Below are 18,436 nucleotides of genomic sequence, written 5' to 3' on the forward strand. Positions count from 1 at the left end.
GATCACAGAAAACATGGCTGGAACTGTGATGAAGAAGAAGAAGAAGAAGACACATCACCTCTGTAGAAGGATGGCTATAAGCAATCAACCACCTCAAGACACAATTAAAGCTGGTTGGTGCGTAAAGTGCTTAACATGCTACATTCAGTAGCTTGAACCATGGGACTTCTATTAGGGTGGAGTGTATTCTGATTGTGAACAACAATAAATTACAAGTCATATGCTTCAACATCCTTCATGCTCAATAACTTGCACAAAGGATGATCTTCTAAGAGACCCTCTCCAACTGCCTTATATTGCAAAGTTTTTGTCATTTGTAATATGAAGAGTGTAACTGTTACATCTAGTGTGTCGTGTTTGAGCAATTAATTTTACATTCACTAATTTGTATAGCACCTGTAAATTTGTGTATTTCCAGTTCAAGAATTATAACAACAAATTAAAAACAATGCCTCTAAAGGCAGAATTTGAGACTAAATAACAAAAATAATTGTGTATCTGACATTGACTGTTTCCTTCAACTTGATAAATGCAGGTTTCTACCCATACGGATTAATGTAATTATCCAAAACTCATGCAGAACTTTATTAGTTACACTGGTAGAATAGTTGTACAAAATAAAATGATTGGGCAAACTTGGCTAATTTCGCAGTATTAAGGTTTTTCGGCTCTAGTATTTTAAAGAAATATTTTAAAAATGAAATTTTTGTCTCAAATTATATGTAAAAGTAGTATAATTCATTGATATAAATGTTAAATATTGAAAGTTAAATTTCAGATACAAGAAAACTTTCTTAAAATAGTACTAATTTACTGCGTTAATAAGGACTCAGGCAATTTCACAATACTACTTGGGTAATTTCGCAGTAGCAGTTATAGTTCTAAAAGAATACTTTAGTGTCAGCAGAACATGATTTAAAGTAACCAAAACATCATACACTTAACATCTACTGTATTTACCATTGCTAAATTATTATAAGTAATGTAATCAATGGTAATATGATTAATTAATTACATACTTTAACATATAAAGGAATAATACAATAAACAAAATTAATTATTGCAGTCATAAAACATCTTAAAATCGGAAATGTAATTGAAGTTAGTTCTTAAAATGGGATATGTGATTCAAGTTAATCAGAATCAGCCTCAGTGCATAAACGGCATGTGAACTGAGCACAGTATGCCTTCAGTCTTTGGCAAGACAGATGAAACCAGCACTCATACTTCAAGCAATAAATCCATTCTTGGCCATCATTATCATCTTTGTAATTTCCACCACATGGCGAACAAATGTTGTCATCCTTTCCTACATTTCTTATTAATCTTGTCTGTACAGGCATACATCGTCTTGTTGAAGGAACTACTTGTGCATGCACTTGCTGTTTTCCCATTTTAGCTTTTGAGGGGCTCACTTTTCGTTGTTGCCTCTCTGCTGGAACATTCCCCTTTGATTTGGAATTTTCTGTCTCCTTCCCTTTCTTCAGGGGTCTTTAGGCCTATTGCAACCAACATGCCTTCATGAGCAATAACTCTGGTTGAAGTAACTGCATGTTTCCTCTTTCGCCATGATTTTATGGATTTTGGAAGAGGCATGTTAATTTCCTCCTGAATACTTTCACTTTGATCTGTTGACGCTTCTGTCTCAGATGGCATATTATCAACAGCTTCTTTTTGCTCAGCTGATATGCATTCATCTACTGTTCTTTCAGGTAGCTCTACTTGCCCAGCATTAAAGGTCTCATTAACTTGGGAAACCTTCAAAGTGACGTCTGGGATGGCATCTCTATTCATGAGAAAAATTTCAGTTTTAGAAAGACTACTCTTGATGGTGGCTGTAGTTATAGTTTCATCCACGGGCTTCTTGAACAGATGGTAAAAATCCATCCTTGTAGGATTGTAACCACAAGTTTTCATAAAGTCCCTCACATTTCTTTTCCAAGCCATTTTTAGAGAACCAAACACGGACACATCACACAGCTGTAAGATCTGAGTGGTGTGTGATGGAAAGGTAACAAAAAGAATGCCATTTTCTTGTCTGAATTTTAGAGCTTCTGGAGAGACATGGTTAGAATGTGTGTCCATCAATAGCAGAACAGGATGAGCAGGAGGAATGTGGTTAATGACGTGCTTCAAGAACTCCATAAAATTTCTGAATTTATCCAGCCATTTTTTGACACTGCTGCCTGGCTCAATGTAGGAGCATTTTATTTCAGGCTATCAGTGACAGGAATCCCCTTGAAAATAAACATAGGAGGCACTGTTTGTCCCACAGCATTGGCAGCAAACATAACTGTTGTAGTCTCCCCCTTTTCACCAGTCGTCTGCTGGTGGACACATTTTGCTCCTTTGGTGAAACAATTTTGCTTGGCTTATTCACCATTGAAAATCCTATTTCATCTAGATTCCAAATTAGATTTGGCTTTGTCATGAGTCCTGTTTTCTCATACACAGTACTTGGCACATCATAAAAATTGTTCAAATTAGAATGATTTGAAGCTGCAGCCCTATGATATAATTGATTTTCTGGCTGATGTAAACTTAGTCCATATCATTTCTTAAATGAACTCCACCATTCTGCCTTGTCTCTTTCTTCCCCAAATGGGTTCCTTTGAGGTCTCCTCGATGCTAATTTGTGAGTGTAATAATGCATATCACTTGCCGACAATCCGAAACCCAGTTCTTGCATTCAATTTCATTAGTTTCCTCCTCCTCTGCTAAAAAGAAGGGGCACCCCTTTTCATGAGAACACAGTCCACAGGATTGGCGCAAACACTTAGTCTATCCTTTAGGGTGTTGTAAGGTATGCCAAAATCTTTACTGGATCTATAAACTGACCAGCCATCCTTTAACACCCTTCGTACAGTTTCTTCCAAATCCTTTCTGCTGGACTATTCTCCATATTTGACTCTAGGCTTATATATCTGTAACAAATTAAATTGATAAATACCTTAAGCCTTCCTTAACGAATGTCAGTATCACATTCAAATCATGAAAGCACTTTAATTCAGCAAAACAACATGTAAAATACGTTCTTTTATTTGATTTGCGTGCTGCTCGAACTGCTTTACGCACTCGTCAGTGGCACCAAATCATTAAGAACTGCAGTACCAGCAAAAGTGAATTACAAGCAAACTATTGGTGTCAAAATGGCTAACAAGACATTAAATTAAGTAGAGAACAGTGAAGAACCCATCACTTACACTTCAGATTATATTGGCAGTATCAATAAAAAAACCAGAAAGCTGTCACTAAACACGTGCAACACTGAAAATATTCTCAACCACACTGGAAAAATTTCTATCACAGCCGCAAGAATGTGCTCCGGTAGCTGTTTTCTCGACCACACACTGCTGATAGGTGTTGCCACCTGTGGTGCAATGTTCATACTTAAAATCAGCTCGTACAATTTTGCAGTGAATGGATATGTATGGTACTGCAAAACTAACCATATTACAAAATTAGCCAAGTTTGTCCTGTATAAAAACCATGATCATGAATCGTGTTTGTTATTATGGATTGTGATTGTTGACCACCTCATTACTATGTCACTTTTAAACATAGAACCATGTGACATGCATTTTATAATTTTTTCTTTTCTTACTAATGCTGGGGATGATGAAAAGATACAGACTGAATAAGAAACAGATCTACCAATAATCTTGATGCGCGATCATGAGTGGTGTACAGACAGTGAGACAAGAGCAGATATGTCTTCAAAGCTATATAGCATAGTTTTGCTCAGGAAGAAGCTCTGAGATTGACAGATGTGCTCCACTGGTGCCAAAATTCCATGTGTGAATTAGGAGAAAAATTTGTAAGCACACTTCCACACTAGCAGGGTTCAGAACACAAAACAGTATGGTGACTGCACTCTTGTGTAAAATACCCAAATTTGTCATCATACGATGGTCACATATATGGACCACTGAAAAAAAGCCGAAATATTTAAAGCAATCATTTTTATGAGAATGTAGTTTACATAATTTTCATCTGGTTCAAGCAGCCAGAGACATGTATCTTCCACACACAATCCATGGCTGACGCAAAAACTGAATTGCCCATCACCACATTAACAGCAGTATCTTCTTAAAAGCATAACCCAAAAGCAATTCATATCCCAGAGCCATCATATTTAAGTGTTTGGAGAGATGACTTTTATCTTGTAAATAATCCAATAAAAACCATTCACAGAGTATAATTTCTCAGATTACTAAATCAGAATTTTTAAAACTTCAAATTATGTTAATACTGCAGACCTATAGGCTGAAGACACTTCATTTTAAGTTACTCCTATAAGCAGTTTCTTTTATTTTCTTTAGTGTACTGTCATATGTAACTTTTACATGTCTCAACAGTTCTGGGTGTTCTAGCTGGCAGTGAGAAATAATTTCACTCCCAAATTCTGATCACAAATTGTTTCCTTCTTGGAAGATAAAAAAAGGAAGAAGAACAGGAAAAATCTAAAATAAGTACCAACAATAAGACTAGCACAGAACATTGTACTTTTGTATACAAGGAAATATTATCTGTTTTTTTATTCTAATTGATATCTGAATGAAAACATAAGAATGTAGCAAACACAATAACAAACTACTTTTTTTGGTGTAATGATAGTGCAAACCAGACTGATGCAGCATTATATTATCAGGAAACTAGTAAGTGTGAGCACTAAACAGCTCTTCAACAATATTAGAGTAATGAAATATTGGTTGGGAAACTCTCCTGCAACAAAGCAGAAAAGCAGATTGATAAAGCAGTTGCGAGAGTTGAGCAAATACCATTTCTTATTCTAATTTACCTCAGAGTCTCTCCTAACAGTGTCCACCAAACGCAAAAAGGTCAGTTCACTCTGCACAACTTCAGCAATTGCAGTGAGCAATTCTTCTCCAACATCTCGTAGTCTGCAAAGAATGAGAAAATAAGATGCTTTTCCTCCAAGAAAAATAACACACAAATTACAAATTTAGGAATTTAAATAATTTTTTTTCATAATGAGTTGAGTTCGCAACAAATAACATACCACTGCTGTTACAATCTATAATACTGCCCAATGTGTGTAAATGAAGTGCCAAACCAAGTAGCAAATTATTACTATTTGTCATCTTGTATTGAAAGTGTAGCTTGGTGTGGAGCTGGGAGGAGAGCAGGTTTTGGTTCTCATGCTCCGCACAGTTGACACTACAAGGCCGAGCGAGATGTTTACTTGACTAACGCTGCATGCAATACATTACACATACTCCCTATCAATCTGAAGAAGTATTATTAAATGTTAATCGAACTTTTTATACTTAGTATACAAAATTCTGTGGATAACACAAAGATAATGTTAAAATTTCAAATCAATAACTTCAATACTTTCAGAGATATAAATTTTTATCTAAAACACATAATAACCATGCTGCTGCTATGAAACTGAGTAAGGGTCTGTAATGTATTCATTTAAAGTATCAATTGAAACTACAACCAAGAGCATAGGTTCATATAATCTAAATTTTGGAATTTTCTTTAGTGTCATTATCACAGATTTCTGACGTACTTAAAAGTACTCCAGAAAATTATTATTTCATCATGTTTTGGTTGCGTGTGTGTTTCGGAGAGGCTGAGAAAGGGAATAGAGGACATACATAAAGTGAGAATGGGATATTTTATTAAAACTATGTAAATGCATGTGTGAGAAAGTTGTGCAATAGGGGAATTTATGACATATGTCTGAGTGAGCTTCATTTTGTGAAAGGCAGCCAGAAGGGATGTTGAGTATTAAATTTATTTGTAATTTATTTTATGGAAAGGAATCATATTTTGTTTTTGTTAAATTTTATCTAGTTTCACAATCATGAGATTTCTAGTCTAAATCACTTGAGGTAATCTGATTGGCTGACATTAGAAATACCACAAGTATAGAAGTGCTCGAGATGATCTGATTGGCTGTTTAACAAACTAGCCAATAGGAATTCAGCATTTTCCGTGCATTTGAGTGGGGATTTGGGCCCTGATATCTATGAGTCGAGAGAGTCACTCAGGAGCCGTCTTCTGGTAAACACCTATTAAACCGGGTGAAATTTTATCTAGTTTCACAATTATGAGATTTCTAGTCTAAATCACTTGTGGTAATCTGATTGGCTGACATTAGAAATACCACAAGTATAGAAGTGCTCGAGATGATCTGATTGGCTGTTTAACAAACTAGCCAATAGGAATTCAGCATTTCTCGTGCATTTGAGTGGGGATTTGGGCCCCGATATCTATGAGTCGAGAGAGTCACTCGGGAGCCGTCTTCTGGTAAACACCTATTAAACCGGGTGATCAAATTTGCACTAAAATGAAGAAATTGGGGCGTTTTATTGGTTCTCACATTGTTGATGAAAAATGACTACAGTGTTGAGTATTTTGTGAAAGTTTGAGCTTTTGTGAGTGATTTATTTTAGGAGATATTCGCATGTGAATGTATCATGTCATCCATTAACTCCATGGGGTGTTTTCATGCAGATAGCGAGACATTATGGTGAGCACTTCTTTCCAAGAAGCCTACTGAATGACTGAACGTGTTAACTTGCAAGTAGTCATTGGTCAGTGGCTGTTTAGCAGACTGAAAATATCGGGTCAGACTAAATATCTTCTGGCTGCTTTCGGGTGTGAACTTGTAACAGAGACAGTCAGTAATAGTGTATAACTGATGTTGGGACATCCCGCCCCACCTCATACGCCAAATGAAAAACCACTTTTCTTGAAACAGGAGGATGGGGTGCAGAGGATGCACGTGGAAGTTATGTGCACCAATCTAGCTGTAAACTTCTCATAACTGCTCAATAGAAGACCATTACATTATATAACATATTTATCTCTCATTAGTTTGATAAGTTGACTCCAACATCCAACTATTACTTTCAAAAACTGTCCCACAGTTGATACAAACTGTGTATCTGGCCTTGCTTCAAGTCAGTCTTTGTTTTAATACTACACTAGGGAGAAGATCACTTCCCTAGCATTAATCAGAAAATGCAAGTTAACAGTAACTTCTAGCTGCATTTAACACACTAAAGAATGAAATGTGGTTGAAAAGATTATACAAAAATGGGAAGTGTCATGCTTCCAACTCAAAAATTATTCAGCATAGCTCAATCAACACAAGGAATAAGAAAATGGAGTCACAGAGTAGTCGTTGAAAATCTCAGTTCGATGAAAAGGAGTCTGTATGTTTTTTTAGCAATGACACATCCAACTGAAGCCACTCACTGATGGTCAGATCCCACGTAGATACCAGACTGTATGATAGGCTGCCACAGCATTTGTTAAACCAGAAATGTATGCATGCAGTGTGAACGTGGATGTCGCTATTTTGTAAGGTGTGAGTTTCCACTGCCTCATGAAGATGTAGAAAAATGGGCAACACCTAGTCAATGAGAATACTGAAGTAAACATCTCAGTCATGCTCACCACAACCAGAATGATTGGGCCCAAGTCACGATATGAAAAACAACCTCAAAAATCACAAAAGCACCTCCAGCCTGAACTGCACCCTCCACAGACTGTGGGTTAAATTCCTCACTGGCCTGTTAGTGCACTTGTTGTCCTGCATCATATGAAAAAGAGGCAAAATAGTGACTCGTCAGGCCACAGTATGTACCTCCACTCACATACAGTCAAGTTTCTGTTTGTCCCACTGAAGATGCGCAGTTTTACGTGTCACTGTAAGTAACAGTCTTTTCAAGCTACCCAACTTCAAAAGATCATTGCATGTAGTTCCCTTTGCAATGTTTGCTCGTTAACTGGCTGAGATGAATCTATATTCACTGATGGCAGCAATTGCTTTCAGATTTGAAACCGACTGTTACTGACAAGTTGTGACAGTCATCTCTTGTCTGTATTGGCTAGGGTCTTTTTACAACCACTGTTCTTAGATCATGTTACATCTATATCTACATACACATTCCACAAGACACCATATGATGGGTGGCAGAGGGTACCCTGTACCACTATTAGTCATTTCCTTTCCTGTTTCACTCACAAATAGAGTGATGGGAAAAACAGCTGCCTGTATGCCTCCGTACAAGTTTTAATCTCTCTAACCTTATCTTCATGGTCCTCATGTGAAATGTATGTTGTTGGCATAGAATCATTCTGCAGTCAGCTTCAAATGCCAGTTCTCTTCAAATGCCAGTTCTCTAAATTTTCTCAATAGTGTTTCTCCAAAAGAACTTCACCTTCCCTTCAGGTATTTCAACTTGAGTTCCTGAATCATCTCCGTAACACTCGAATGTAGTTTGAGTCTACAGGTAACAAATCTAGCAGCCCAACTCTGAATTGCTTAAATGTCTTCTTTTAATCTGACTTAGTGCAAATCCCAAACACAAGAACATAACTCAATAACAGGTGACACTAGTGTCCTATATGTGGTCTCCTTCAGAGATTAACTACATTTTCCTAATCATACAATGTAGGCTTTGATCGTACAATGTAGGCATTTTCCTAAAATTCTCCTAATAAACCGAAGTTGACCATTTGCCTTCCCCACTATAATCCTTACAGGCTCATTGCATTTCATATTACTTTGAAACATTATGCCTGGATATTTAATTGACATGAGTGTGTCAAGTAGCACACTACTAATGCTGTATTTGAATATCATGGGTTTGTTTTTCCTACTCATCTGCATTCCCTTACATTTTTCTACATTCAAAGTTAGATGCCATTCACGATACTAACTAAAAATTTTGTCTAAGTCATCTTGTATTCTCCTACACTCTACAGTCACTTAATGACGACACCTTCCTATTCATCACAACAGTCATAGGTCTCTGCTTACACTGCCCACCAGATCATTTATGTATATGTATGACAGCATTCCTATCACACTTCCCTGGAGCACTCCTGATGATACGCTTGCCTCTGATAAACACTCGCCATCAATGATAACATCTGAGTTCTGTTACTTAAGAAATATCTGAGCCACTCACATACCTGGGAACCTATTCTGTATGCTTGTACCTCGGTTAACAGTTGGCAGTGTGGCACTTTTGAGTAGTACACACTCCTTGTAGACACTTTGGGTAGTCCATGATGACACATCAACAAATCAGGCAACTACATTCACAGTGGGGTGTCACGGGTACACCCAAACACAATAGCTCCTTTTTGTCATTCTGTCACATCTCCATGTCAATCCATCCTACTGTGCCATTTCCATACAACGGACTAGCACCTACACACCATTTGCACAAGTGATGCAGGGTCACATGACTACTTGGTATCCATTACATGCAATTTATAGCACTCCAATGCAACCACTATGTTCTCAAGGATTGCTGACATAACTACTTAGATCTGAGGATTATCCAGAGTGATCAAAACATATCATGTAATTAAAAATGAGCAACTGAGACTGAAGTTCAAATGATAATTGTTTTAAATATATCAAGGCATGGTTTTCACTAAGTTATAACAAACAATGTGTCAAATTTTCTGATGCAAGCAAGAAATTTTTAATGTTTATAGCTGCTGAATTGTGACACTGATTTTGTTCCTTAAATGCAACTATACTCTTTTGTCTGTGGTACTCAAAAGATCCTCTGAAGAGGATTTCAAAAACATATCGTGTGGAACTCGATGAAATAGTAAGAAGATAATAGAGATGCAGCCACTGTCCTGTCATCAGGAGAAGAGTTCTCACAAACAACTGCTCTATGTACAAATGTAAGCAAAGACATAACTCATGTATGGATTATGTATTTATTACTATGCCTGTCATATCAAGCATCTCAAGTGGTGACCATGTACACTGATAAATGTTATAATCTGATTCTGGAAAAACGAGAGGTTGAATTTCACCTGGACTTATACAAGTGCAGGCTCATGTTATATGGCATCTTATCCCTTTAGGACTCACTGCCATATAAAATGAGAATGCCTTTAGGACTCACTGACCCCCCTCCCCTCCCCCTTAGATGAACCAGGGACTTTGCCCGTTGGTGAGGAGGCTCGTGTGCCTCAGCGATACAGATAGCCCTGCCTTAGGTGCAACCATTATGGAGAGGTAACTGTTGAGAGGCCAGACAAACCTGTGGTTCCTGAAGAGGAGCAGCAACCTTTTCAGTAGTTGCAGGGGCAACAGTCTGGATGATTGACTGATCTGGCCTTGTGACATTAACCAAAACAGCCTTCCTGTGCTGGTACTGCAAATGGCTGAAAGCAAGGGGAAACTACAGCCGTAATTTTTTCTGAGGGCATGCAGCTTTAATGTATGGTTAAATGCTGATGATGTTCTCTTGGGTAAAATATTCTGGAGGTAAAATAGTCCCCCATTTGGATCTCCAGGTGGGGATTACTCAGGAGGACGTCATTATCAGGAGAAACAAAACTGGCATAATACGAACTAGAGCATGGAATGCCAGATCCCTTAATTGGGTAGGTATGTTAGAAAATTTAAAAAAGGAAATGGATAGGTTAAAGTTAGATATAGTAGGAATTAGTGAAGTTCGGTGGCAGGAGGAACCAGATTTCTGGTCAGGTGAATATATGGTTATAAATACAAAATCAATTAGGGGTAATGCAGGAGTAGGTTTAATAATGAATAAAAAAAATAGGAGAGCGGGAAAGGTGCTACGAACAGCATAGTGAACACATTATTGCAGGAAAGGTAGACACAAAGCCCATATCTACCACAGTAGTACAAGTTTATATGCCAACTACCTTCGCAGATGACGAAGAGATTGAAGAAATGTATGAGGAGATAAAAGAAATTATTCAGATAGTCAAGGGAGATGAAAATTTAATAGTCATAGGGGACCGGAATTCGATAGTAGGAGAAGGAAGAGAAAGAAACGTAGTACATGAATACGGAATGGGGGTAAGGAAAGAAAGAGGAAGCCGCCTGGTAGAATTTTGCACAGAGCATAACTTAATCATGAAAGAAGGTTGTATATGTGGAAGAGACCTGGAGACACTGGAAGGTTTCAGATAGATTATATAATAGTAAGACAGAGATTTAGGAACCAGGTTTTAAATTGTAAGACATTTCCGGGGGGCAGATGTGGACTCTGACTACAATCTATTGGTTGTGAACTACAATCTATTGGTTGTGAACTGTAGATTAAAACTGAAGAAACTGCAAAAAATTGGGAATTTAAGGAGATGTGACCTGGATAAACTGACAAAACCAGAGGTTGTACAGAGTTTCAGGGAGAGCATAAGGGAACAACTGACAGGAATGGGGGAAAGAAATACAGTAGAAGAAGAATAGGTAGCTTTGAGGGATGAAGTAGTGAAGGGGGCAGAGGATCAATTAGGTAAAACGACGAGGGCTAGTAGAAATCCTTGGGTAACAGAAGAAATGTTGAATTTAATTGATGAAAGGAGAAAATATAAAAATGCAGTAAACAAAGCAGGCAAAAAGGAATACAAACGTCTCAAAAATGAGATCGACAGGAAGTGCAAAATGGCTAAGCAGGCATGAAGAGGACAAATGTAAGGATGTAGAGACATTTATCACTAGGGGTAAGATAGATAATGCCTATAGGAAAATTAAAGAGACCTTTGGAGAAAAGAGAACCACTTGTATGAATATCAAGAGCTCAGATGCAAAACCTGTTCTAAGCAAAGAAGGGAAAGCAGGAAGGTGGAAGGAGTATACAGAGGGTCTATACAAGGGTGATGTACTTGAAGGCAATATTATGGAAATGGAAGAGGACAAGGATGAACTGGGAGGTACGATACTGCGTGAAGAATTTGGCAGAGCACTGAAAGACCTACGTTGAAAACAAGGCCCCAGGATTAGACAACATTCCATTAGAACTACTGATAGCCTTGGGAGAGCCAGCCCTGACAAAACTCTACAGATGTGCAAGGTAGGTGAAATACCATCAGACTTCAAGAAGAATATAATAATTCCAATCTCAAAGAAATCAGATTTCAACAGGTGTGAAAATTACTGAACTTTCAGTTTAATAAGTCACGGCTGCAAAATACTAACAAGAATTCTTTACAGACAAATGCAAAAACTGGCAGAAGCTGACCTCAGGGAAGATCAGTTTGGAGTCTGCAGAAATGTTGGAACACGTGAGGCAATACTGATCCTACAAATTATCTTAGAAGATAGATTAAGGAAAGGCAAACCTATGTTTCTAGCTTTTGTAGACTTAGATAAAGCTTTTGGCATTGTTGACTGGAACATTCTCTTTCAAATGCTAAAGGTGGCAGGGGTAAAATACAGGGAGCGAAAGGCTATTTGCAATTTGTACAGAACCCAGATGGCAGTTATAAGGGTCGAGGGGCATGAAAGGGAAGCAGTGGTTGGGAAGGGAGTGAGGCAGGGTTGTAGCCTATCACTAATGTTATTCAATCTGTATATTGAGCAAGCAGTAAAGGAAACAAAAGAAAAATTTACAGTAGGAATTAAAATACATGGAGAAGAAATAAAAACTTTGAGGTTTGCCAATGACACTGCAAGAGACAGCAAAGGACCTGGACGAGCAGTTGAATGGAATGGACAGTGTTTTGAAAGGAGGATATAAGATGAACATCAACAAAAGCAAAACAAGGATAATGAAATGTAGTCGAATTAGGTCAGGTGACGCTGAGGGAATTAGATTAGGAAATGAGACACTTAAAGTAGTAAATAAGTTTTGCTATTTGGGAAGCAAAGTAACTAATGATGGTTGAAGTGGGGAATATAAAATGTAGACTGGCAATGGCAACGAAAGCATTTCTGAAGAGGAGAAATTTGTTAACATCGAGTGTATATTAAGTGTCTTTTCTGAAAGTATTTGTATGGAGTGTAGTCCTGTATCGAAGTGAAACATGGGCAATTAATAGTTTAGAGAAGAAGAGAATAGAAGCTTTTACAATGTGGTGCTATAGAAGAATGCTAAAGATTAGATGGGTAGATCATGTAACTAATGAGGAGGTACTCAAAAGAATTGGGGAGAAGAGGAATTTGTGGCACAACTTGACTAGAAGAAGGGATCAGTTAATAGGACATGTTCTGAGGCATCAAGGGTTCACCAATTTAGTATTGGAGGACAGGGTGGAGGGTAAAAGTCATAGAGGGAGACCAAGAGATGAATACACTAAGCAGAGTTAGAAGGATGTAGGTTGCAGTAGTTACTTGAAGATGGAGAAGCTTGCACAGCATGGAGAGCTGCATCAAACCTGTCTCAGGACTGAAGACCCCCACACTACCACCACCACCACCACCACAACAACAACAACAGGACTCCTTGTGTTTCATGAACAATGAGTCCAACAGTCTCCAAATGTTCTCTTAAGAAGGTCTGTAATTATCTGTACGGAATGGGCAGGTCATCTGTATGCTCTTATGGATATTTAGAAGCCTAGAATTCCATCAATAAAAAAGGGACGAATGATGTGATTTATGAAAATCAAACAATGGAAAATCCAGGATGGAATGTAACAATACAACAGAAGGAAAGTTGCTACTCACCATATAGCAGAGATGCTGAGCCATGATAGGCACAATAAAAAGATTCACACAATCATAGTTTTTGGCCATTAAGGCCTTTGTCAGCAGTAGACACACATGCACACACACACACTCACACAAGCACAACTTGCACACACATCTGCAGTCTCAGAGAGCTGAAATTACATGATTTATGGTTTATGAAAAGGTGCATAACATGTTTACAGACCAAGGCAACTGTTTATTCACTTAATTCAGCCAGTGTGGAGTTTCAGCTGACCAGTAGTGTGAATTGCAATGACTGATTTTCTCAGGGTTTGTAAAGGGTGCTTCACCTGTAAACCAAATCTTGCACAGAAACACTGCATCTTTTTGCAGTTTTCAAAAATATTGTTTAAAGAACTGTAAACTATTTTGATTCACACTGTAAAGCTTTTAATGGAGCAAAATGTGAAAAGCGTGAAATGCATTGAAATGTAGTATTCACAGAACACTCTTTTGGCTGATCCCACTCACACATACAAGCTGCCTTGTAGTAACACAGTGGCTGTGTGTCACTCTGCTGAAATGTTTAATGTGTTTCTCTTACCAGTTGCTGTTTTTTTCCAACAGTGACAGCTTGCTACAAACAGGATATACTTCAGCATACAATTGCACCAATGTGTACATCTCCCCCCCCCCCCCCCCCCCCCCTTGTCCACCACTCTCCCTCTCCCTCTCATTCTGATTTCCTTTCATATGTCCATACTTTCACTGGACAAATCCTCTTTAGCCATTTAATACCATTAAATAATTTTAAATTAATATTGTAAAACAAAATAAAATAAATAACGGTATTACTAGAAAGACATATTGCTATAAAAATGCGTGCACACAATGCCTCGAGTTCATGTGCTGGCGTAGATGCATGGGAACAGAAAGTACATGTGTCAGATTTACCTGAATGAAAGTGTAAAGGCAACAGTGATGAAATCTAAATGGAATTTTTATATTTTATGAAGTTGCCAAGACCGTTAATAGTTATAGTTCATTACTGATAACATGATGTAATATCTTTAAATTTTTTTTTGTTTGTTTATTCTTTGGTAGCAAAGATGTGATGATTCTGGGATAGCTGCTAAGTAAAAGTCAATAAAGAAGTCTTAAGCAGGCCAAGTGGCATGTGTTCTCTGTGATTTAAAATTAGACTAAATATCATCAAGCAACATCTTTTGGAACTGTCACAAATATTACGTTACAGCAGTTATATTTGGTGACCCTGACGTGATAATAAGAAGATATGACTACAAACGGGAGCGTTTCTGAAGATCGCCTGGAAGCAAACAAGGTTAGCATCAAAATTCCGCCTTTTTGGAGTGAAAAACCTGAAATTTGGTTCTATTAAGTAGAAGCACAGTTCAGCATTTGCAAAATTGTCACAGAAGAAACTAAATTTAACCACCTAGTGTCACAATTAGAACCAAAATACATCGAGAATATTTGGGACATTATTTGCGGCACAGATGTGAATAAATATTCATTGGCTAAGGAACGTCTACTGAATATTTTCAAAGAAAGTGAAGATATGTGTATTAAGAGATTAGTTACTGGAATTGATTTGGGAGACCAAAAACCTAGTCAGTTATTACGCAAAATGCAAGCCTTGGCAGGTGTAGATTTGTTAGAAAAAGTCCTAAAGGCACTTGGGCTAGAAAAACTTCCGGATTCTATAATGAACATTTTAATTGTCAGTGACGAGGGACTCGAAAAGGTGGCTATAATGGCTGATAGAATAACAGAAATAAATCCCCGTAACGAATTGTTCATCACAAAAAGTGGTGCTTGTAGCCAACAGGATGTTACGATAACAATGAGTGACTTGATGACAAGAATTTCGAGGCTAGAGCAACAAATGGCCGCGCTGTCAACTGGTTATCGAGGCAGGTCTCATAACAGAAGCTGTGAGCATCAATGTAAAAGAAGTCGTAGTAAGTCTCGAAATAAATACAACCCCAAGGGAAAGTACCGTTATTACCACTTTCACTTTGGGCAGAACTGCAAGCCTGAAAAATGCACACTTCCATGTAGCTGGACTGAAAAGGGAAACGCGACCCAGCAGCTGAATTAGCGGCAAGTTCTGCTGCTCAAGTCCATTGCTGCAAAACCCGCTTATTTGTAACCGACAAAAAAACAGGATTGCAATTTTTTGTCGACAGTGGGGCAGATGTTCTGTAATTCCCGCTCACGCAAATGTTAATGTTGAGTCGCCATATAAATTGTATGCTGCAAATGTTACCAAAATTCCTACACATGGAATCGAACTTCGTACTATTGATCTGGGACTGCGACGTCAATTTCAATGGCCATTTATAGTTGCGAAGATCAATAAAGCTATATCGGGTGCTGATTTTTTTAATAAATTTAAATTATTAGTAGATATCCATAATAAAAGATTAATAGATGATGTAACCAAGCTCAATGCTGAGGGTAAAGTTATGTCAATCTCAGAGGAAATCGCCCTGAGCACCATGAGCCAAAACACAAAATTTACAGATCTACTGTTACAGTATCCAGACACAGCTAAACCTAATTTGGTACCTAGCAAAATTAAACATGATGTCAAACACTATATTACCACTGAAGGCCCGCCTGTGTCTTCTACGGCAAGACAATTAGACCCAAAGCGCATGGCGATGGCAAAACAAGAATTTAAATTCATGTTGACAATGGCATCATTAGACCATCTAAATCTGCATGGGCAAGTCCTCTCCATGTTGTACCCAAGAAGGATAGCTCAATACATCCGTGTGGAGATTATAGATGGTTAAATGAAAGAACAATTCCAGACCGTTATCCTATACCTAGAATAGAAGATTTCCACTGTATTCTTCAAGGCAAAAACATATTTTCTAAAATTGATCTCTTTAAGGCCTATAATCAAATACCTATTGCTGAAGAAGATAAGCACAAAAAACAGCTGTAATCACACCATTTGGACTGTATGAATTTAATGTCTTGAGCTTTGGCCTGCGGAATGCACCGTCAACATTCCGGCGATTCATTAATGAAGTTATGTTTGGGCTAGATTTTGTGTTTCCTTACCTCGATGACATTTTAATTCCCTCATCCAGTATTGAAGAACACCGAACACACCTGGAACTAGTCCTGGAGCGATTGTCTAATTATGGACTTCGAATCAACATATCAAAATCAACCTTTGGAGTGAATGAAACTGAATTCCTGGGGTACTGGATAACATCAGAGGGATTCCGTCCACTACCTGAGATGTGACAAGGTTAGAAAACCATTAGAACCTACATATGATGGTCCCTTTCCTGTCATTTCAAGACATGAAAAATATTTCACTATTAAAAGGAAGTGCAAACACATAAATGTGTCAGTGGACAGACTTAAACCAGCTTATCTCCTGCAAGAAAAATGGGAATCAGAGAAGGAACTTCCAACTTTTCCAAGGACACTGAACCACAACATCCCACAGAGGAACCATCTCCGAATATCAGAGTATCGAAGTAGGACGGATTATAAGGTTCCCACCTTGATTCTTAGAGCAGCTGTCTCTGTGGAGAATTAATCAAATATCATACCAGACATTGTAAAAGGTTTTTTGTAATCATTTTGTATCATATCTTTTGTCATTCCAATATGTTTTTTATTGTCTTATATTAATGTTGTGCTGATTTTTTTTAAGAAAATTCATTCATCACCATGTATTAATTCATAACCATGTTACTGGTGGGGGAGTAGTGTAAAGGCAACAGTGATGAAATCTAGATGGAATATTTATATTTTATGAAGTTGCCAAAACCTAACATGATGTAATATTTTTAAAATTTTATTTATTTTTTGTGTGTTCTTTGGTAGCAAAGATGTGATGATTCTGGGATAGCTGCTAAGTAAAAGTCAATAAAGAAGTCTTAAGAAGGCCAAGTGGCATGTGTTCTCAGTGATTTAAAATTAGACTAAATATCGTCAAGCAACATCTTTTGGAATTGCCGCAAATATTACGTTACAGCAGTTATAGAAGCAATACACAGATATGCACTGCAGTGTCAACCTATTGTGTCAGTATCACTGAAATAAAATGTCAATGCAGATTTTTCATATTCTGCTTGAGAAACTGATAATGGTTATTTCTAGGCAAAATAACATTATGAGTAATGCAATTTCTACTGAGATAAGGAACAGCCACCCACAATGCTTCATTATCTGTAAAGTGATTACTTGTATATCAAGTTTGAAAACGAAACATTTCTATGATTGCTCTCAAAACTGCAAAACACACAATGGACATATTTTAGTGTCTATTATGTTTCATAGCATTTAATTACTTTTATACTATAATGAAACTGTTCCACAGAAGTATTTTCCGAGGTGCAACAATAACATAACTTATTAAATTACAAGTTATTTGGAATCACTGTGAAATAGTGCAGATTGTTACTTTTTGCAAAAAAAAAAAAAAAACCTCCACACAAAGTAACAATAAACTTCATTGCCACTGGTTCGCATTCCTGTGCCAAAAATTTTATTTCCAAATTACATTCATGCAAGCTTTTTATGACTGAAAATGTATAAATTTTTTGGCTATTCGTTTGTTTGTTCACATATTTTTATCAAGATAATCTTCTGAATTTGATATCCAAAATAAAATTGTCATGTTTTGTGAACTCCTGCAGACTTTTTTTATTGCCAATAAATGTTGTGATGAGAAACGCACAATGAAACATTATCAGAGTCATGTGCACTTCACAAACAAGCTGACTACACTTACTCACAGTCAGTCAAATAGGTCATCAGATTCTCGCCAAGAAGGGGAAGCCAAGCACTTTCAGATATGTCATACACTCTGAAATGAAAGGTGCAAAACACATACCTTCATGGTGGTGCTCAAAGCACCAAGTGTATGCTCAAAACCTGAACAGAAAAAACCATCCTGTGGCTGGACCTTAAGACTGACATAGTGTTGAATAATTGTTAAAGTCTCTTCTAAATTATATTTTAGATACTGCACTTACTTAT

At 37.4% G+C, this 18,436-nt stretch overlaps 1 protein-coding gene across 5 annotated transcripts in view; it reads right to left on the reverse strand.

Annotated features, from left to right (window-relative positions):
• LOC126473542 (pericentriolar material 1 protein-like) overlaps positions 1–18,436 on the reverse strand; it is a 390,146-nt gene that overhangs the window by 79,053 nt on the left and 292,657 nt on the right. For all 5 annotated transcript variants that reach the window (XM_050100664.1, XM_050100665.1, XM_050100666.1 and 2 more), the window contains one exon: positions 4,802–4,904. In XM_050100664.1, the coding sequence (XP_049956621.1) occupies positions 4,802–4,904 (103 nt within the window). The remainder of the gene's footprint in view (positions 1–4,801; positions 4,905–18,436) is intronic.

The sequence above is a fragment of the Schistocerca serialis genome, chromosome 4, assembly GCF_023864345.2.
Source record: "Schistocerca serialis cubense isolate TAMUIC-IGC-003099 chromosome 4, iqSchSeri2.2, whole genome shotgun sequence".
Classification (NCBI taxonomy): domain Eukaryota; kingdom Metazoa; phylum Arthropoda; class Insecta; order Orthoptera; family Acrididae; genus Schistocerca; species Schistocerca serialis.